General features: G+C 34.0%; 1 protein-coding gene across 1 annotated transcript; it reads right to left on the bottom strand.

The window, feature by feature from the left end:
- Positions 1 to 3,269: 3,269 nt before the first annotated feature.
- Positions 3,270 to 21,394, bottom strand: LOC126890992 (zinc finger protein 626-like). Its single transcript, XM_050660173.1, has 3 exons — positions 21,151 to 21,394; positions 10,012 to 10,194; positions 3,270 to 3,346 (listed from the first exon to the last, which is right to left on the bottom strand). The coding sequence occupies exons 1-3, from the start codon at positions 21,392 to 21,394 to the stop codon at positions 3,270 to 3,272; spliced, it is 504 nt and encodes a 167-aa protein (XP_050516130.1).
- Between the last annotated feature and the right edge of the window lie 522 nt (positions 21,395 to 21,916).

Here is a 21,916-nt window from a genome sequence, read left to right as displayed (position 1 = left end):
CCGCTTCGAATGCAGTACAACCTCCTAGTAATGTTCGCTTGCCGCAGTTAGAATTAGTTAAATTTTCCGGTGATTTTACGTCAGCAATTACTTTTTTTGACTTGTTCGATGCGCTTGTGCACCGTAGACCGAACGTTGATGATACGGAAAAATTAACGTATTTGATTCAAAGTTTAGAAGGGCCTCCTTTACGGTTAGCTAAATCCTTGCCTTTAGCTAGAGAAAATTATGTTAGGATTTATGATAAATTAAAAAATAGGTATTTAAATAAACGTTTGCGTGCAATGGCACATTGGTGCAAAATTGAAGAAGCTCCCGCAACTATGTTTAAGAATTCTGATAGTTATAGTAATTTAATTGATACCTTTTCGGAAAATTTATCAGCTTTAGAAAATTTGGGTTAAAAAATTTCGGATTTTGTGTTAGCTTACAAAATTCTCACCAAGCTTGACGAGGAGACTCACCAATGTTTTGAATTATTACATGGGTCTAGTGAAATGCCTACTTTTATTCAATTATCTGATTTCCTAGAAAGTCAATGCATTTCGTTTGACTCATCCTTGTTGTCGCCTTGTTCTCCCAAAGATTCTAATAGAAAAAATAAATCGCCTTCTAAGCACAATGCAAATAAAAATGGTTCTAAAGTCAATAATCGCTATAGTTTTTTTTCGAAGCCTAATGCGACGACTTGTTTGTTATGTTCTGCCGATCACCATTTAAAAGATTGTTCTTTATTTTTAAATAAATCTCCTTATGAACGGTACAACGCTTGTAAGAGAATGCGTCTTTGTTTTAAATGTTTAGAAAAACACGATTCTCGTAGTTGTAGTGTCACCTCTCGTTGTGGTCATTGTAATTCATCCCACCATAGTCTTTTACATTTTAAAAGTTCTGAAAGTGCCACTCACGGCGCTACTTTTGTTGCTGCCGCTCCGACTGCTGCTTCTTCTGATGCTCAGGTTAATACTGGAACATTGAGCTCACACGCTGCATCATTAGGTAGTGTTGCCTCAAAAAACTCGAGCGTTTTGTTAGCTACTGCTGTGGTAGAAATTATGGATGGTTGTGGATTGTATCAACCTGTTCGAGCTTTAATTGATGGGGGCAGCATGACCTCTTTTGTATCTCAGTCTTGTATTCGTCAGTTAGGTATTAGACATTCTTCTGCTACCTTATCGGTACAAGGTATTGGTGCTATAAAAAGTACAGTGGTTGGTCGAGTTGATCTTCAGATAAAACCTGTGGATAGAGTGGATACTATTTTTTAATTGTGAGGCGTTTGTGTTGCCAAAAATTTGTGAGGACCTACCCGTTGTCAGTTTGGATGTTGAGCATTATTCTTATATTGCTAATTTAAAGTTGGCAGATCCTCGGTTTCATCTATCTGGTAAGGTGGACTTATTGCTTGGAGCTGATATCTTTTCTCAGTTATTATTAGAAGGTAAAGTTCAAACTCCTAGAGGTATGCCTGATGCTCTTAATACCGTTTTTGGCTATGTCCTTATGGGTCCCTGTAGTTCGGTTGCTATGACATCTGCCACCTCGTTGTTTTGTCACGTGGATCAAATGGTTTCGTTGGAGGAGTCTGTAAAGCAGTTTTGGAGTTTAGACACTGTTCCTGAAGTAGAATGTTCAGCTCCTGAAGATATTCTTTGTGAGAAAAATTTTGTTGAGAATGTTTGTCGAAATGGCTCTGGTCGTTATACCGTTGCTCTACCTTTCAGGGAATTATCTCCTGTTTTTCCAGGAATGTTTGAGTTAGCTGTAAATCGTTTTCTTTCCTTAGAAAAAAGGCTTTTGAAAAATCCTAGTGTTTATCAGGAATATTGTACCTTTATGAAAGATTATTTGGATTTGCATCATATGGAGCTTGTGTCAGAAACTTCTCGTCCATTATCTTGTTACTATATTCCTCACCATGCTGTATTAAAACCTGATAGTTTGACTACCAAGTTGCGAGTTGTATTTAACGCTTCTGCTCGAATTGGAAATCAGAATTCTCTTAATCAGTGCTTGTTTACTGGAAAGAAACTACAACAAGATATTTTAACTATTTTATTGGGTTTTCGACTTCATAAATATGTCTTATCCACGGATATTAAGCAGATGTATAGGCAGATACGAGTTGATAAAAGTCATTGTGATTATCAGAGGATTGTTTTTAGATTCTCTTCTGATGAAGAGTTACAGGAATTTCGGTTATTAACAGTTACTTATGGTGTATCATCAGCTCCTTTTCTTGCTTTAAGGACTTTGTTGTAGCTGAGTGAAGATGAAGGTAGAGAGTTTCCCCTTGCCGCTGAAGTTTTGCGTACGAGTACTTATGTTGACGATATAGTGTGTGGTGGTGATACCTTAGAAATTGCGCTAGATCTTCGGAATTAGTTGATATCCTTGTTATCTCGAGGTCAGTTTGAATTGCGTAAGTGGTCGAGCAATGATATGCGATTATTAGAAGGTCTACCGGAGTCGCATATTGGTAAGAAACCTATTTCCTTTGATGATAATAGTTGTTCGTCACCTCTAAAAATCCTTGGACTTGTATGGAATGCACAGTTGGATTGTTTTTCTTTTGAAGTGACAGCTCTGGACAAATCTTGTACTAAGAGAAGTATGTTGTCTGAATTGGCCCGAGTGTTTGATCCTGTAGGGTTTCTAGCTCCCATGACTTTGTTCACGAAGCACCTTATCCAATGTTTATGGTTGTCCGGAATCGACTGGGATGACTCTCCTCCAGACTCAATTTGTAAAGTTTGGAACCAGTATAAGGAACAACTGTTATCCCTTGCACAGCTTGAAATACCTAGGTGCATGTTCGTGTCCAGGTATATTTGTTGTGAGGTACATGGGTTTTGTGACAGTAGTGAAAAGGGTTATGCCGCTGTTATTTATTTGCGTTTTGTTCTACCAGATGGTCAGGTTTGTGTCTTTTTTGTTTGCGCGAAGTCAAAAGTGGCTCCCATAAGAACTGTAAGCATTCCACGTTTGGAGCTGTCCGCTGCAGTTCTACTATCTAAACTCATGCAGTTTGTAGTCAGAGTATTAGATCCTAAACTTAAAATCGCAAAATTTGTAGCTTGGTCCGATTCTCAGGTAGCTTTAAGTTGGATAAAATCCTCTCCTCATCGTTGGAAAACTTTTGTTTCTAACCGGGTTTCATATATACAGGAACGCCTTTCTCCTAATAGTTGGTTTTATGTTCCTTCTGCTCAGAATCCCGCTGATTTGGCTTCCAGAGGTGTTTTACCTGCTCTAATGTTGGAGCAATCTCATTGGTTTGCAGGTCCTGAGTTTTTGTATAACACCGATCCCATTCCAGACGCTTCCTGTTGCTTTTCTGAGTGTGCTGAAATGTTTGATGAGGAGCGTACGGTAACTTTGGCTTGTGTTAATGATGATAATTTTCTTGAGAATCTATTGAATGACATTTCCGATTTCTCGTTTATACGACGACTTATAGCTTGGATCTTGAGGTTTGCTTGGAATTCAAAATTCCCCAATGATAAGAGAGAAGGTCCCTTGCGTTCAAAGGAACTTTATGAGTCATTGATTATGCTAGTTAAATATACTCAACATCGATATTTTGAAAGGGAGTTCGAGGGAAATGTTTTTTCCAAACCTTTGCGAAAGTTGTCCTGCTTTATCGATGATCAAGGAGTATTACGGGTTGGAAGTCGTCTTAGATATTTGTCTGTTTCGATTGATAAGAAATTTCCTTGCATCCTACCTCGCGAAAGTCGATTAACTTATTTGCTGATTGATTATTACCATAAACGATACTGTCATGCTGGGCTGCATACAGTTAGTTTTTTGCTTGCCCAGTCATTTTGGATTTTGTCTCCTAAGCGTGCTATACGCTCGGTTTTGTCAAAATGTATACAGTGTTGGAGGCCCAATCCTAGAAATTACCAACCTCCAATGGGTAACTTACCCCTAGTTAGAATTTCCCAGGTTAAACCCTTCCTGAATTCAGGTATGGATTTTGGTGGACCGTTTTATGTTGTGATGAATCGCTATCGAGGAGCTAAATCTTGTAAGGTGTATCTTTGCCTCTTTGTTTGCATGGCCACCAAAGCTCTTCATTTAGAGTTAGCTAGTGATTTATCAAGTGAGACTTTTCTCTCTGCTTTGCAGCGTTTCATAGCTCGTCGTGGTAGGGTTGATAATTTATATTCTGATCGTGGCAGTAATTTTGTTGGCGCTGCTAAATACCTTAACCTCATGAAAAATGCTGCTTCAAATGAAAATATTTCCTTCCATTTTAATGCTGCATCTGCTGCCCACTTTGGCGGTTTAGGGGAGGCGGGAATAAAGTCAGTAAAGACGCACCTAGCTCGCGTTATAGGTGATCAGATCTTGTCATATGAGGAACTAAACACGGTCGTAATTCAGATTGAATCGTATCTTAATTCTAGGCCCTTGACCCCTATAAGTTCTGATCCTAATGATTTGTCAGTTCTAACGCCGGGTCATTTTTTAAATCTAGAACCTCTTTCGGCTGTGTTTGAACCTCTTGATGGAGCGTATATTCCTGCATCTCATTTGATGAGATGGAAGTTAATAAATCAAATGCATAAAACTTTTTGGGAACGCTGGAGCAAAGAATACTTGCATACTTTGCATCAGCGCAGTAAATGGACTTCATCCGATAATTTAAAACCTATCGAACTAGGAACGATGGTCCTTATAAAGGATGATAATATCCCTCCGTCGCAACGGTGTTTGGGACGAATATCCCAAGTATTTCCGGGACAGGATGGAATTATAAGAGTTGCGGATGTTAAGACCACCAAGGGAATTCTTCGACGCCCCCTGGTCAAGCTGTGTCCTCTGCCTATCTAAATAATTCCTTAGTTTTTTTTGTTGATCTTGTTATTAGTATGATATTGGTTAATTTTTTTTGGGATTTATTCCAGAGTGCCATGACTTAAGTTATTTTTTTTTGTTTATTAGCTTGTAATAGTTTTAAAATGCACCATTCAAAGCTGCATTTTGGTGGGGGAGAATGTTGTATTTTCATTTAAATTTGAATTAACTTATTTACACGAGGAAGGCAAATAGTCCCAACTCTAGTTATTTTGCCTTTTATCGCGATAGAAAAGAGGTTTGCTTTAATGAGTGCAAAAACTGGAGCCTCGTAGTGTTCGTCAAAAGCAAGAGAAGCGAGTTGTTCTACAATCAATGGCTCGCAAGTTGCTACTCAACCAACGGCTCGCTAGTTTGCCGGTGTAAAAGCGTAGCTTGTAAGGCTTTTTTGTGTATGGACTTGGTGCAGTGTTAAATGCAGCTGAGGGCCCTCTTGAAGACCAAATGCAGGGATTGAATTGGTAAGTGGACCTCTTTGCGCCTCATTTAATTCATCATTTTATTCTTTTTTGCTTAAGTTTAAGTTTTTTTATTGAACCGGTGTCAGAACTCCTTTAGAAAACAAAGAATCAGCCCCTATTTGAGATCCTAACATCAAAGATCGCACAATATTGATTTTAAAGGAGAACCGTTGTTGCTTAATATCTCCATTTTCAGCTTTTTGACAAAAACATCATTCACATCCATATGTGACCACTGGTCTAATTACTGTTTTGTAGATTCTAAGCTTAGACAAACGATTCAGTAACTTACTTTTCATTCAAGTCTTTGTATGCATAAACGCACTTACTTATTAACGCTAAGAATCCGTGGTTGTATTTCTTGACTGATGTTGTTGTCATTTATTATTGAGCCTAGGTAGGGAAAAGTGGAGGCATATTCGTAGGTATGGTTGTCTACCTTCAGATTCTCATATTGATTCGATTTTATGCACTCCAGATATTTTGTTTTGCTTTCATTTATATGTAGACCAAACGTAGCAGCTTCCTGTTTCAGCTCTATAGCTTTTTCGTTTAATACCCTTTTGTTGCGGCTTACATAATTAATTATGGCAACATCATCGTAAATATTACACTTATAAGGTTTTTCAAACAACCTCCTTCACTGTACTGCTTAAAACAAACTTCACACTTTTAAGGTTTTTTCCCAGTGTGTAAATCTCAAATGTCTTTTCAAATGATCTATTCGAATAAACTGCTTAAAACAAATCTCAATACTTGAAGAGTACAGGGGAAAAACAAGGAATGTCACATTTTATACATATTGAGATAAACACGAATAAAGGTTTAATTCTTATGATACCTAAAAACTACTCAGGATATTATTAGCAGAATTCTAGCAATTCTTATTCTGTAATCTTAATATAATATGAATCTATATTAACTTATTAATTTAATGAAGCACCAAAAAACTGCTAAAATTCCTTATTTTTGTTCAGTGGCGTGCGGACAATTCTGGTCCTTCGAATGGATAAAAATTTTTAAAACAATTTTAGACTGATCTTTATGTTTACTGTCTTGAATCGATAGCCTAGTCGATAGTACTCAGTTTTTGCTACCACATAGCGAGAAAACTGAATGAAAAAGTGACATTCCTTGTGTTCCCCCTGTACTCTTCACTTGTAAGATTTTTCTCCAGTGTGAGTCATCATATCGTCGCCTAATAGTCTAAGAGCTAGTGAACCCTCCAACTAACGGTCGTCCTGTAAGGCTAGAAATTTGTATAGTGATAATTCATAGCACACCAAGGCTAAAAACCATGACCTGGCAGGCATCGGCCGTGCACGTGTATCTACCAGGTGAATCGAAAAGTGCATAGTTTAGGGGGAAAATAAACTTTCTCCTGTAAAGTTTAAATTTAAGTATGTGTTTGAGTAAGTCATTTAGAAGAAATGTGTACAATGACAGGCGATTCTGAAGAGCACAAGACCTTGCCAGGCAAGGGGAAAGATTAGGGGTTTTTCGTAAAATTATTTTTTTTGCGTCGAAAATTTTTTTTTGGTTTTTTGAAACATTATAAACAGAAAAGGTATCTAGTGATTTTTCTCTTAGGTTAATAGCTTTTGTTATATAAGCGATTAAAAATTTTGAAAATTGCGAAATCGGCCATTTTTAACCCTAAATCGGACATTTAACTAAAAATTTCAATGTTGCTAAGGTAGGTAGATATTCTTTAAACAATGATTGATGAAATCCCGATTATTTTTTGCAATACAATATCGAAAACCCGTTTGTTTTTTAATTGCTAATCAAGCGGGCGCGACACTGTAGTATAAGTGAGGACGTTTGAGTTTGCATAAATTCATTATCTCGAGAGCAAATTTGAAGAGAAATCCTCAGACAGGTCGATTTTTATTCTTAAATTAGGACTTTTTGGCATATATATAATAATAGTGACGTCATCCATCTGGGCGTGATGACGTAATCGATGATTTTTTTAATTGAGAGTAGGGGTTGTGCAACAGCTCATATGAAAGGTTATTTAATTCTCTATTCAGTAATATAAACATTAACATAATGGTTTATACAGGGTGTACAAAAAATTTTTTCTTCTTTTTGTCTAAATTAATTTAATAAAAATTTTTTTTTGTACACCCTGTATAAATAATTATGTTAATGTTTATATTAGTGAATAGAGAATTAAATAACCTTTCAAATGAGCTGTCACACAACCCCTACTCTCATTTAAAAAATCATCGATTACGTCATCACGCCCAGATGGATGACGTTACTAGTATTATATATATGCCAAAAAGTCCTAATTTAAGAATAAAAATCGACCTGTCAGGATTTCTCTTCAAATTTGCCCTTTCTCGAGATAATGAATTTATGCAAACTCAAACGTCATCACTTATACTACAGTGTCGCGCCCGCTTGATTAGCAATTAAAAACAAACCGGATTTCGATATTGTATTGCAAAAAACTAATCGGGATTTCATCAATCATTGTTTAAAGAATATCTACCTACCTTAGCAACATTGAAATTTTTAGTTAAATGTCCGATTTAGGGTTAAAAATGGCCGATTTCGCATTTTTCAAAATTTTTAATCGCTTATATAGCAAAAACTATTAACCTAAGAGAAAAATCACTAGAGACCTTTTCTGTTTATAATGTTTCAAAAAACAAAAAAAAAAAATTTCGATGCAAAAAAAAAATAATTTTACGAAAAACCCCTAATCTTTCCCCTCGCCTGGCAAGGTCTTGTGCTCTTCAGAATCGCCTGTCATTGTACACATTTCTTCTAAATGACTTACTCAAACACATACTTAAATTTAAACTTTACAGGAGAAAGTTTATTTTTCTCCTAAACTATGCACTTTTCGATTCACCTGGTAGATACACGTGCACGGCTGATGCCTGCCAGGTCATGGTTTTTAGCCTTGGTGTGCTATGAATTATCACTATACAAATTTCTAGCCTTACAAGACGACCGTTAGTCGGAGGGTTCACTAGCTCTTAGACTATTAACCTTCGGATGACCAAGCGGGGGAAATTGTGACCCCAGCGTATGTTTTTCTTTAATAAATTCAAAAGTATTTTTAATTTTTAACTCATTAATTTTTTATTTGACTTTAATATCATTCTAGATATCCTCATATTTTGAAATAAAAAAAAATCCCTATATTTTACGAATTCTTAACTTCTGAAGTTGATTTTTAGTAAAATAGCGTCTATTATGTGTAATTACAAGTAGTTTTACGCTAATGACGTCATCTTTGCAAAGTAACAAGACACTTACTCAACATACACACTACACATGACACTAATACTTATGTTGTGACTGGCTGAATGACATAAAGTCCATGCCATAAAAAATTAACAATTAAAAAAAAAAAAAGATTTAAAAAGATTTTTAAGACATTTGTGCTGCTCCCATGATGTTGGTAAATACGGAATTCACTCTGCAGCTGTAAAATACTGTTCCTTAACTTTTTGGCTACTGATCTATTTAGGAATACGGTGTAAATTTGCTTTCCAATATGGAAAATAACATGAAAAATAAAGTTATCAACTTTTAGCACTACCATAATGTTAACATTTGGTAATGTCGCATGCCATGCCAAGTTGCATCTAAATGAACTTTTTAACAAAACCAATATTTTAAGCATTATTTTGGTGACAATTAACCCTCTGCCATTGGGGTTGCCAAATCTACTAACAATTCTAGAATTTTTGCATTAACATGAACCGAATAAACAGATAGCATTTACGTGGTAAGCTCAATGGTTTCAGAAAAACACGTGCTACAACTAGATAACTGGAGTTACCTAGTTATAGCATTCAGTGTATGTCGTATTCACGATTATTTCTATTAAAAAATAGCTTGATAACTTATCTTGTCAAGTTTTAGCACTGAATATTAGCGGCATTTGAGTTTTATCAACTTTCGTCAATCGTAAATAAATACTTAACCCGTTTGAAGCTAGTTATCAAGTTTTTACACAATATAGAGTCAAATAAAATACATCTTGTGAACTAGTTATCTCAAAAACGTCAATTTTGGAGTTATCAAGTTGTACTAAGGCGACGATATTATAATGCGCTTTCAAGTTACTTGCTGTAATAAACTGCTTAACACAAACTTTACACTTTTAAGGTTTTTCCCCAGTGTGTAAATCTCAAATGTCTTTTCAAATGATCTATTCGAACAAACTGCTTAAAACAAATTTCACACTTGTGAAGTTTTTCTCCAGTGTGCACTCTCAAATGTGTCTTCAAACGATCTATTCGAATAAATTGCTTAAAACAGATAACACACTTGTGAAGATTTTCTCCAGTGTGCACTCTCAGATGTTTTTTCAACTGTGCTGCTTCACGAAACTGCTTAAAACAAATTTCACACTTGTGAAGATTTTCTCCAGTGTGCACTCTCAAATGTATTTTCAAATAATTTGTTGAAGAAAACTGCTTACAACAAATTTCACACTTGTAAGGTTTTTTACCAGTGTGCACTCTCAAATGTGTTTTCAAATTACTTGCCGTAATAAATTGCTTAAGACAAATTTCACATTTGTAGGGTTTGTCTCCAGTGTGAACTCTCAAATGTGTTTTCAAATTGCCTGCTTCACTAAATTGTTTAAAACAAATCTCACACTTGTAAGGTTTGTCTCCAGTGTGCACTCTCGAATGCGATTTCAACTTACTTGGTGTAATAAACTGCTTAAAACAAAGTTCACACTTATAAGATCTTTGTCCAATCTCAACTTTCATATTTTGATTCAATGTTTTTTCTTCAGCTTGTGGACTCACATAATTTCTTTCGTAAGATGAATGTTCAGTAGTTGATGTCTCCTCAATTTCCATTTTGTTTTCGTTTTGGAGATAACCTAAAATACAAATAACTATAATATATACTGAACGGCAAAAAGGTGGCCACCTTATAAATTTACTAAAATAAGAATTTGTTGGAAGTTTTATGCACTGTTTAATATTGCGTCTCAATTTAAATATTTATTGCGATCATGTATGATTGATTTTGACAATTTGTGACTTAGTAGTTTTGACGTTTATGTTGTTGTTTTCTGTAGTCGCTGTTTATCTTCAGTTGAAAGCATTTAATCAAACAGTAATTTAGCTTTTCAAACGTGGATTTTGACTAAGTGAATAATTAAGATATGGTATTATATACAGTAGATGTTGCTCGAATTATTGCATTGCTACAAGAGGGAAGAAGTCAAGTTTATGTACCCGAAACTTTAGGTATTCCGAGAACTACAGTACGGAGAGCTATCCATCGCTTTATGGAGACTGGTACATACTCACGCGCCCAGATAGCATGTAAACTTGTGGCAAGTTTGATTCTTCTTTGATTTTAAATTGCTGCGTCAAATATGACTAAGCAAGTTTGTGTCAAGTTTGCTGCAATATTGTTATGACAAAGATGATGATTCAAGTTTGTAGCAACTTTGCTGCAAGCTTACAGTTGCAAAGCCGTCATCTATTTGGTTGACTTACACGTTACAGTCGGTTCGGTTCGGTTTCGTTCGTTACCCAGACTGATATCACGTCCACGAAAACGAAAGTGTTGCCACCGGAGAGAATTTTTAACATAAAGGGGAAAAAGTTAACTTATAAAGGAATCTTTGCTCCAGTCCATTGTAAAATATTTAAAAAAATCAAAATATTTGAAAATAATTCAACATATTTTCACAGATTTTTTAAATAGGAGCATAGGAGGGAATTTTATCATAAAAGTGGAAATTTTTAAGGTACGTTGAGGGAAAAAGCTTACTCGATAGCTGGCAACACGGGAAAAGTAACATGCCTGCCAAGCTAAGCGGTGATAATTTGTGGTTATGTCCTATGTCCTATCCCTATCCAGTGATGTCATGGCAAAATTAGCAGTGCGGGAACGCAGTGCCAGAACGCACTGCTAATTTTTGTTTACAAAACCTAAATTCTCTATTATTTTTTTTTTCTTTTCTTAACCAGTGCGGGAACGGCGTTCCCACGCGTTCCCTCACCATGACACCACTGTCCCTATCCTATGTTGATATTTTTCTTTTAGTTTTTTACAACATTTACCGTACAATTATCCGAGACTATTACTTTAATTACTAAGCTGAAGCTTCTTTTCTTCAGTTTTTCATAGACCCACCTGCTTGTGGTGATTATAGGTACAGATTGGTATTGTCCCTTTCATGATCATTTTTCAGTGCGTAACAAATGATAGGAAAAAGGGTAAGTCCGTGATAATACACATTTATGACATTTATTCTAACATGACATTTTAGTTAAATCTGACAGTTGTCACATTTTATTTTCAATTTGGAATAAAAACAAATCAAATGTGTTTCTTGCATTTATAAAATGGTATTTTCTTTGATTTGTATAGTCTTATAAATTATACAGATTATATTTGTAATATTATGATCTAATTAAAAAAAAATTATTTTTTTATTATGGCGCCATCTATCGACAACTAGAATAACTAGAAGAAATGTTATGAAAATGTCACCAACGAAATGTAATCACCGACGTGCCTTTTTTTCTGTCACATACAATTTAATGCGTTAGAAAGAAATCGAAAAACTGTGACGCACTGAAAGATGATCATGAGAAATACTGTATTCTTTTTGCTTTGGTGAAATTGAGGTAAGTTTTTTTATGTTTTTCGTAGCTTCTAGCTGTATTACTGTCTAGCTATTTACTATTTAAAATAAATTATATTTATAATAATATTACAGTGGAACCTCGATAACTCGGATTAATCGGGATCGCGGCCGATCCGGGTTATCGAAAATCCGGGTTAGCCGGAGAGCATTGTAAAAATTAATAAAATAAGGTATACTTATAGATAAAGTCCGTTATAATTAAAATAACATGAAATATATATGCACAGTACACATCTAACTTACCTATTATAGTTGTATATTGTAGAGTATAGTATAGACTATAGACAGTATAGATAGAGTATTGTTCATTTCTAGGTAAAAAAAACTCAGTCAGTTTCGGTTGTGTCAATTTCGTCTGCCATCGGAACGATGTTATGTTATTTAAGAACAGTGGCTCTTTCATTGTTTAAAGTTTAAAAGACCATTGTTCTAAAAATAATTTTTTAAAAGACAGTTGAAAATAAATAAAGGAATAAAAGGTGCCTGTTGTTTGCGATAGCCCGATAATGGATAATGAACGTCTCTCTGTCGCCGCTGCCGCCATGTGCCATGAGTTATTTTTATCGTATAGTTCAAATTACACAAATACCCATTATCTCTCAAATATTATATTATGGTCGAAGCCAAGTTTTATCAATGAAACTCGATATTTTTAAGACATTCCAGAAGCGGCTACAGATAAAATGTTTTAACATAATACATACATTTTTATTGTTGAAATGTTTGTCTGATGAAAATCGGTCCGGGTTAGCCGGACTTCCGGGTTATCGGGGGCCGACTTATCGAGGTTCCACTGTATATGTAAATAAGTTTTAGGTTTTATTGTAAAATTGTTACTTTAACATCTTTTTGTCTCTTTTAATAGCAAATATTAATTATGTTCACACAGCAAGAGTTTATAACAATTTCTTCTATATTTGTTTCAGAGCTGACAGACAAAACTGAGCATCGGAATCTGAAGCTAGCGGGTTTAATGTAAGTTCCAATAAATAATTTTAGACAATAGATTGTATTTTAGTTGAGTGATTACTGAATAAATAGTTATATAAAATGGTATTGTATTTTTTATTCACGTTGTTTTATTCAAATTGTGGCTAGTATGTCAAAACAAACCTTAAGGAAGTTTGTATCAAGTTTGAAAAAACAAACTTCATGCAACAAAACAAAAACAAACCTTCAGCAATTTTGTTATATCAAGTTTGAAAAAAAAAACTTCATGCAAGTTTGTCACACTCCAACTAGCAAGTTTGTCACACTTCAACTAGCAAGTTTGTCACACTCCAACTAGCAAGTATGATTTAAACTTGCTGCAAGTTTGCAAAGTTGCCATGGCAAACCTGCAGCAAGCTTTCATGTTTGATGTATCAAACTTGTTGCAAGTTTGAAACAAGTTTATATTGCTATCTGGGCGTCGACATGATTCCGATCGTAGAAGAGTTACCGCGAATAGATGATCGTTTTATACACGAGCGGCACACCCTCAAAAAAGCGCTTAGTTTTCGAGATACTGACCACGGAGGGGTGAATGGCTAATTTTATTCATACTTTATATTTTCGAGGGTGCCGAAAACGAAAATGAGGTTTATTTTGAATTTTATGTGGGGAACATTGTCAAAATCGCAATTTTAACCTAAAAATAAAAAAAAATAAATCACGTTTTTTTGCGTTTACCTCGCTACAACTCAGTTCCATTTTAATATTTTTTTCTAAAATTTTTACAGTATATAGCTTTAACATTTCTGAAGACAACGGTACCTGTTTCAAGCTTTTATTCTTATCCTGATAAAGGTTATGAATTTTTCAAAGGAAAAGGTGCGGATTTGTGCATTGCAAAGTTTAATTGCAAAAGTTGTGTGACAAAGTTCAAAATTTAGCTTCTTAATCACGTTTATGTTAAAATCGAGAGTACAAAGAAGTTTTCTGGTAAGTTTTAGATCAAAATGTTTTATAGAAAAAAAAATAGTGCATCTTTTAATGTCGACATTCGAAATCCCCAATATAACGCTTATTTTTCGAGATACTGACCATGGGTGGTGAATGGCTAATTTTGGGCTTAGATTATGTTTTTGACCGTGATGAAAACGAAAATGAAATTTTAAATTTTAGGTGGGGGAATATTGTCAAAATTGCAATTTTACCTTAAGATTAAAAAAAAAATTAAATCACGTTTTTTTGAGCTTAGCTCGCTACAACTCTGGTCCATTTTAATCTTTTTTTTCTAAAGTTTGTACACTATATATCGCTCACTTTTTTGAAAAAAATGGTTTCTGCTTTAAGCTTTTAGTCTTATTCTAGTAAAAGTTATGAATCTTTAAAGTACAAGGTGCAGATTCGTGAATTGCAAAGTTTAATCGCAAAATATGACTGCCAAAATTTGAAATATAGATTATCAAACTCAAAAATAAAGCATGGGTACAAAAAAGTTTTTTGGAAAGTTTTGGATCAAAATGTTTTATAGAAAACAAATGGTGCAACTTTTAACATCTACGTTATAAATCCCCAAAATAACGCTAATGTTTCGTGATACTGATCATTGGTGGTGAATGGCTAATTTTGGTCTTACTTTATGTTTTTGATGGTGTTGAAAACGAAAATCAAGTTTATTTTGAATTTTAGACCTAAAACTTCTTTGAACTCTATGGTTTAACATAAACGTAATCAAATAGATAAATTTTTAAGTTTGTCACCTAATGGGATTTAACTCTGCAACTCAGGGATCTGCACCTTTTATTTTTTTAAATTCATAACTTTTATAAGGAAAAGACTGAAAGACTACAGTTATTTTAATAGTCTTCACAAAGAGAGAAATATACGCTGTAGAAATTTTAGAAAAAATATTAAAATGGAACAGAGTTGTAGCGAGTTAAACTAAAAATTCGTGACTTCACTTTTTTTTTCATTTTTAGGTTAAAATTGCGATTTTGACAATGTTCCCAAACATAAAATTCAAAATAAATATCTTTTTCATTGTAAGACCAAAATTAGCCATTCACCTACCATGGTCAGTATCTCGAAAAATAAGCGTTATTTTGGGGATGTACATATAACGTCTATATTAAAAGTTGTGCCATTTTTTTTCTATTAAACATTTCTAAATAAAACTTTCTAGAAAACTTCATTGTACTCTATGTTTTAACATAAACGTGATTAATAAGATAAATTTTAAATTTTGCCAATCAACATTTGCGATTAAACTTTGCAATTCACGAATCTGCACATTGTACTTTAAAAAATTCATAACTTTTACTAGAATAAGACTGAAGTCTTAAATAAGATACCGTTGTCTTCAAAAAAGTGAGCAACATATAGTTTAGAAACCTTAGAAAAAAATATTAAAATCGACCAGAATTGTAGCGAGTTAAACACAAAAAAAACGTGATTTCACTTTTTTTTTATTTTTATGGTAAATTTGAGATTTTGACAATATTCCCCCAGCTAAAATTTAAAATAATAAATTTCATTTTTGTTTTCAGCACTATCAAAAATATAATCTAAGGCCAAAATTAGAAATTCACCACCCATGGTCAGTATCTCGAAAAATAACCGTTATATTGGGGATTTCTAATGTCGATAATAAAAGTTGCACTTTTTTTTTTTCTATAAAACATTTTGATCTAAAATTTTCCAGAAAACTTCTTTGAACTCTCTGTTTTAACATATACGTGATTAAAAGTCTAAATTTTAAATTTCGTCACTCAACTTTTGCGATTAAACTTTGCAATGCACAGATCCGCACCTTTTCCTTTGAAAAATTCATAACCTTCATCAGAATAAGAATTAAAGCTTAAATCAGGTACCGTTGTCTTCAGAAATGTTAGAGCTATATATTGTAAAAATATCAGAAAAAAATATTAAAATGGAACAGAGTTGTAGCAAGGTAAACACAACACAAAAAAACATGATTTTATTTTTATTTATTTTTAGAGGAAAATTGCAATTTTGACAATGTTCCCCCACATGAAATTCAAAATAAATCTCATTTTCGTTTTCAGCACCGTCAAAAACATATAGTATGTCTAAAATTGGCCATTCACCTCTCCGTGGTCAGTACCTGGTCATTTTGGGGGTGCCTGCCGCTAGCCTATTATTGTAATGGAACTTTTAAGAAATCGCCATTTCACTGCAATTGTTGCAAGAAACCGTCTGCACGAGGTTCGAAAAGTTAATGTAAGAGAAGGGTTAGAAGCCGCCTCAATGAAAGAAGACTAATGGCAAGAAAGTCGGCTATTGTTCCCGAATTACAACATTAACACTTGGATATACAGGATTGGAACCGAATTCTCTTTACTGATGAATCGCGGTTCTGTAAGTCTGGCGATGACCGAGAGAGGGTTTTAAGATGGAGAAATGAAAGATATGCCCGCCCATGCTTGTATGTCCCAGAGAAGAAAGTTTGACGTTGGTGGTGTCATGGTTTGGGCTAGAATCTCATTTGAAGTTCGAACTGAACTTATTTTCATCAATGGCCTCCTGAATGCTCACCGGTACATAAAGGATGTTTTGACAAAAGCAGTAGCTTCTGCTTTAGTCCCCAATAAATGAACCATTTGGTCCATTTATTGGGGACAATTTCGTGTTTATGCATGATAATGCACGACCGCATACTGCAAGAATCGTGAAGGAAGTAGGAATTAATACTCTAGAATGACCAGCCTGCAGCCCTGATCAGAATATCTTCTTCTTTTTATATAGACATTACTCTGTCTGTTTTTCAATGTGCCCCCAGTAAGTTGTCATTCCATCTTTTTCGTGGTCTTCCCACTGATCGTCTTCCTATTGGGGAACCGTCTCTCGCCGTCCTTACTACTCTATTTGTTGTCATTCGGCTGATGTGGTCGTTCCATTCTACTCTTCTGCTTTTCACCCAGTTATTAATGTTGTCCACCTTGCATCTCCTTCGTATATCTGCACTTCTAGCTCTATCCCACATCATCTTACCATCGATTTTTCGCAATGTTTTCATCTCTGCTGTTTCTAGCATTCTTTTTGTTCTTTCTGTATCAGGTCGTGTTTCTGCCGCGTATGTCATTATTGGTCTGATGACTGTTTTGTAAATTCTGCCTTTCACTTCTTTTCCGATGTTTTTATTTCTCCATATTGTTTCATTCAGGCAACCTGCGGCTCTGTTTGCTTTATTCACCTGATCTTCCACTTCTGTTTTGAGCTTTCCGTAGCTGCATATAGTATGATGCCTAGATATTTAAACTCCATGACTTGTTCTTTTATTTGACCCTCCAGCTCTAATTTACACCTTATTAGATCTACTGTTATAACCATGCATTTAGTCTTTTTTGGGGAAATTAATAACATGTTAAATTTTCTAGCGGTTATATTAAATTCGTGCAGCTTACGTTGTAAATTATCTTCACTTTGAGAGATTAGTATTGCGTCGTCTGCATAGCATATTATTTTAAGTTGTTTTTCTCCCATTTGGTATCCTTTTTTGGTTCTTACTTTTTTTATTATTTCGTCCATGATCAGGTTGAACAACAGAGGACTCAGGAAATCTCCCTGTCTTATCCCATTGCCGGCTTCAATTGGGTCAGTTAGTTCTTCTTCTACTTTTACTGTGTTGTTCTGGTAGATATTTTCGATCAGATTCGATATTTCAGATCAGAATATCATCGAACATATTTGGGATGAACTTCATCGTAAGGTTAGAAGTTAACCAGGCCAGCCAGAAAGTCTTGCATAACTTCAAAGCATGCTTCTTAAAGAATATGAACGTATTTCTCAAATTTTCATTAAAAATTTGTTCCTTTGCCTTCCAAATCGTATGCAAACGGTTATACAGAGAGAGTCTGTAATTTGGAATAAATTCAATATCTCAAATACTAACTGTTTTTTTTTTGGAAAATGCCCAGACCCGTCGATTAGAATTTCAAATTGTCCTTTTTGACATACAATAATAATGTATACAGGGTGTCCCAATTTAGAGATATGACGTCGTTGTTGATTTTCTTAAATGGCAACACTGTCATTTTGATAGCTATTTTGATAGGGTGTGTAAAGTTATACACAACTGTAAAATATCAAATTTTAATTCTTTACCATTTACAAGATAATAGAAAATAACAAAGTTATGCCTGTAGTTTGGAATAAATTCAATAATTAAAATACTAATTGTTTTTTTGAAAAATACTCAGACCCGTCGATTAGTATTTCAAATTGTCATTTTTGACATACAATAATAATGTATACAGGGTGTCTCAATTTAGAGATATGACGTCATCGTTGATTTTCTTAAATGGCAACACTGTCATTTTGATAGGGTGTGTAAAGTTATACACAACTGCAAAATTTCAAATTTTTATTCCTTATCATTTACAAGATAATAAAAAATAACAAAGTTATGAAAAACAAGTAATCAAAAATAATTGAATTTAATTATTTCAAATAAGCAAATGCTCATAACGTTGCCCATTGACAATTTGACAATAATTGAGGGCAACATTATGAGTATTTGCTTAATTGAAATAATTAAATTCAATTATTATTTGATTATTTGTTTTTCATAACTTTGTTATTTTTTATTATCTTGTAAATCGTAGGGAACAAAATTTTTAAATTTTGCAGTTGTGTATAACTTTACACACCCTATCAAAATAGCTATAAAAATGACAGTGTTGCCATTTAAGAAAATCAACGATGACGCCATATCTCTAAATTGGGACACCCTGTATACATTATTATTGTACGTCAAAAATGCAATTAGAAATACTAATCGACGGGTCTGAGCATTTAAAAAAAAAACAATTAGTATTTTAATTATTGAATTTATTCCATATTACAGACATAACTTGGTTATTTTCTATTATCTTGTAAATGGTAGAGAATAAAAATTTGAAATTTTGCAGTTGTGTATAACTTTACACACCCTATCAAAATAGCTATCAAAATTACAGTGTTGCCATTTAAGAAAATCAACGATGACGTCATATCTCTGAATTGGGACACCCTGTATACACTATTATTGTATGCCAAAAAGGACAATTTGAAATACCAATCGACGGGTCTGAGCGTTTTTCTAAAAAACAATTAGTATTTGAGATATTGAATTTATTCCAAATTACAGACTCTCTCTGTATATGTTTTAGGGCATAATAAAGATTAGACAATTTTGTTTAAGTTCTCTCGTAATTTTTATTGTTTGTAATTCGTTTCGATATTACACTATTTTCTTTTCTAGCCTTCTAATTAAATAAATTATGCTAACGAATCAAGCAGTAATGGTCGTTTTTTATTTTAAAATTGAAAGATGTTCAGTATACAATATGAAACAGTGCATAAAACTTCCAATACCTACACTTTTATTTTCGGAAATTTATAGGGTGGCCACTTTTTTGTGGGTCAGTGAATAAATATTTAGGAATAAGGGAAAATGAATACAAAGACAAAGGAATTCAACAATCAAATTATAAGAATCATAAAATTTGAGACAGAAGTGTAGTAAATGATATAAGTGTCTATGTTCCTGTATTTTATGTGCGAAATAGTTATCATCTTGCCTTTTAATGTGTACTTCAATACATTCAATATAAACAGAATAACACAAAAAAAAACAGTAATATTTATTTATTTGACATGGAACCCCATTTTCACTTTGGTTAATCACCAGAATTTAATATTATGTATCCAAAGTAAAGGACCTTTTTATAATTTTCGATGAAAATTGCCCATAATTTTACATGGGCTAACTTTTATTGCCCATATTAACAAAAATTTTCTGAAAGGTTTCAGGATGTTGGTTGGTTAAAGGGAAATTCACAAAAAAGAACAAAACAATAATTTTTTTCAAATATATTCATAATAATCAACGAAATTACTTCATAATATAGTAATTTTTTTCTTGCTTGGTCTAATAATTTGGCCAGTTACCGTAAAACAAATATATTACACTTGTAAGGTTTTTCAAACAACATCCTTCACTAAACTGCTTATAACAAACTTCACACTTTTAAGGTTTTCTCCCAGTGTGTAAATCTCAAATGTCTTTTCAAATGATCTATTCGAATAAACTGCTTAAAACAAATTTCACACTTGTGAAGTTTTTCTCAAGTGTGCACTCTCAAATGTGCTTTCAAATTACCTACTTGACTATACTGCTTAAAACAAATTTTACACTTGTGAAGTTTTTCTCCAGTGTGCATTCTCAAATGTGCTTTCAAATTACCTACTTTACTAAACTGCTTAAAACAAATTTCACACTTGTAAGGTTTTTTACCAGTGTGCACTCTCAAATGTGTTTTCAAATTACTTGCCGTAATAAATTGCTTAAGACAAATTTCACATTTGTGAGGTTTTTCTCCAGTGTGAGTCATCATATGTGATTTCAAATTAACGGCTTGAGTAAACGACTTAAAACAAATTTCACACTTGTGAGGTTTTTCTCCGGTATGCACTCTCAAATGTGTTTTCAAATTACTTGCATGCCGAAACTGTTTAAAACAAACTTCACACTTGTAAGGTGCTTCTTCAGTGTGAACTTTCGTATGCTCATCCAAAGAAATTTTATATTTGAACTGCTTAAAACAAATTTTACATTTGTGGGGTTTTTCTCCGGTATGCACTCTCAAATGTGTTTTCAAATTACTTGCATGCCGAAACTGTTTAAAACAAACTTCACACTTGTAAGGTGCTTCTTCAGTGTGAACTTTCGTATGCTCATCCAAAGAAATTTTATATTTGAACTGCTTAAAACAAATTTCACATTTGTGAGGTTTTTCTCCAGTGTGAGTCATCATATGTGCTTTCAAATTACCTGCCGTAAGAAATTGCTTCAAACAAGTTTCACATTTGTAGGGTTTGTCTCCAGTGTGTATTCTCGAATGTGTTTTCAAAGTACTTGCTTGACTAAACTGCTTAAAACAAATTTCACACTTGTGAGGTTTTTCTCCAGTGTGAGTCATCATATGTGATTTCAAATTAACGGCTTGAGTAAACGGCTTAAAACAAATTTCACACCTGTGAGGTTTTTCTCCGGTATGCACTCTCAAATGTGTTTTCAAATTACTTGCATGCCTAAACTGTTTAAAACAAACTTCACACTTGTAAGATGCTTCTTCAGTGTGAACTTTCGTATGACTAGTTGACTTAACTGCTTAAAACAAATTTCACACTTGTGAGGTTTTTCTCCAGTGTGAGTCATCATATGTGCTTTCAATTTACCTGCCGTAATAAATTGCTTCAAACAAGTTTCACATTTGTAGGGTTTGTCTCCAGTGTGTATTCTCGAATGTGTTTTCAAACTACTTGCATGGGTAAACTGCTTAGAACAAATTTCGCACTTGTAAGATCTTTGTCCAATCGCAACTTTCACATTTTCATTCAATGTTTTTTCTCCAGCGTGTGAACTCACATAATTCCTTTCGTACGTAGGATGTTCAGTAGTTAGTGTCTTCATAGTTTCCATTTTGTTTTCGTTTTGGAGATAACCTAAAATACAAACTAACTATAATACATACAAGGTACATTCCATGTCAAATCACTCAGACAAAAACTTTTGGATCTCCGACTTGTCTGAAATTTGGTTTATGTAGATTAGCTTTTCTGAGACACAACTGTCTAGTGACGTTAGTAATTTATTTTTTGGGAAGTTCAGTTGCTAGGCGTGACCTTCAATAAAGCCAAATTCAACCAGGAGTGGTCCGTTTATAGAGAAAAGCTGACGCAATATAATAAGGAGATCTGAAAAGCCAAAAGATAATCGTGGCGAAAGTTCTGCGAGGAAGTCAAACAGGCTCCCGCATGCTCCAGAATCCACAAGGTCCTGGCTAAGGATGGTATTGTGAATCAGGTCGGCCTTTTGAAGAAAGAGGACGAAACGTATGTGGAAACAATGGAAAGCTTAATAATGCTCACCAAGGCACATTTCCCCGGCTCATCTATTGACAATAATCCTCCGGTAGAGGTAGCTTATCCCAGAAGACCTACT

Source organism: Diabrotica virgifera, chromosome 9 (assembly GCF_917563875.1).
Source record: "Diabrotica virgifera virgifera chromosome 9, PGI_DIABVI_V3a".
Taxonomy (NCBI): Eukaryota; Metazoa; Arthropoda; class Insecta; order Coleoptera; family Chrysomelidae; genus Diabrotica; species Diabrotica virgifera.
The sequence above is the reverse complement of the archived record's forward strand: the minus strand, read 5'-3'. Positions and strand labels throughout refer to the sequence as shown.

What these genes read in the sequence shown, in the direction of transcription:
- LOC126890992 (XM_050660173.1), bottom strand. Translation starts at nt 21,394, where the DNA reads ATGGAAACTATGAAGACACTAACTACTGAACATCCTACGTACGAAAGG. An exon ending in GAAGCAATTTATTACGGCAG is followed by an intron (nt 10,195 to 21,150) that starts GTAAATTGAAAG and finishes TTTGTATTTTAG; the next exon opens with GTTATCTCCAAAACGAAAAC. An exon ending in TAAGCAGTTTATTACACCAA is followed by an intron (nt 3,347 to 10,011) that starts GTAAGTTGAAAT and finishes CAAACATTTCAG; the next exon opens with CACACTCAGAAAAGCAACAG.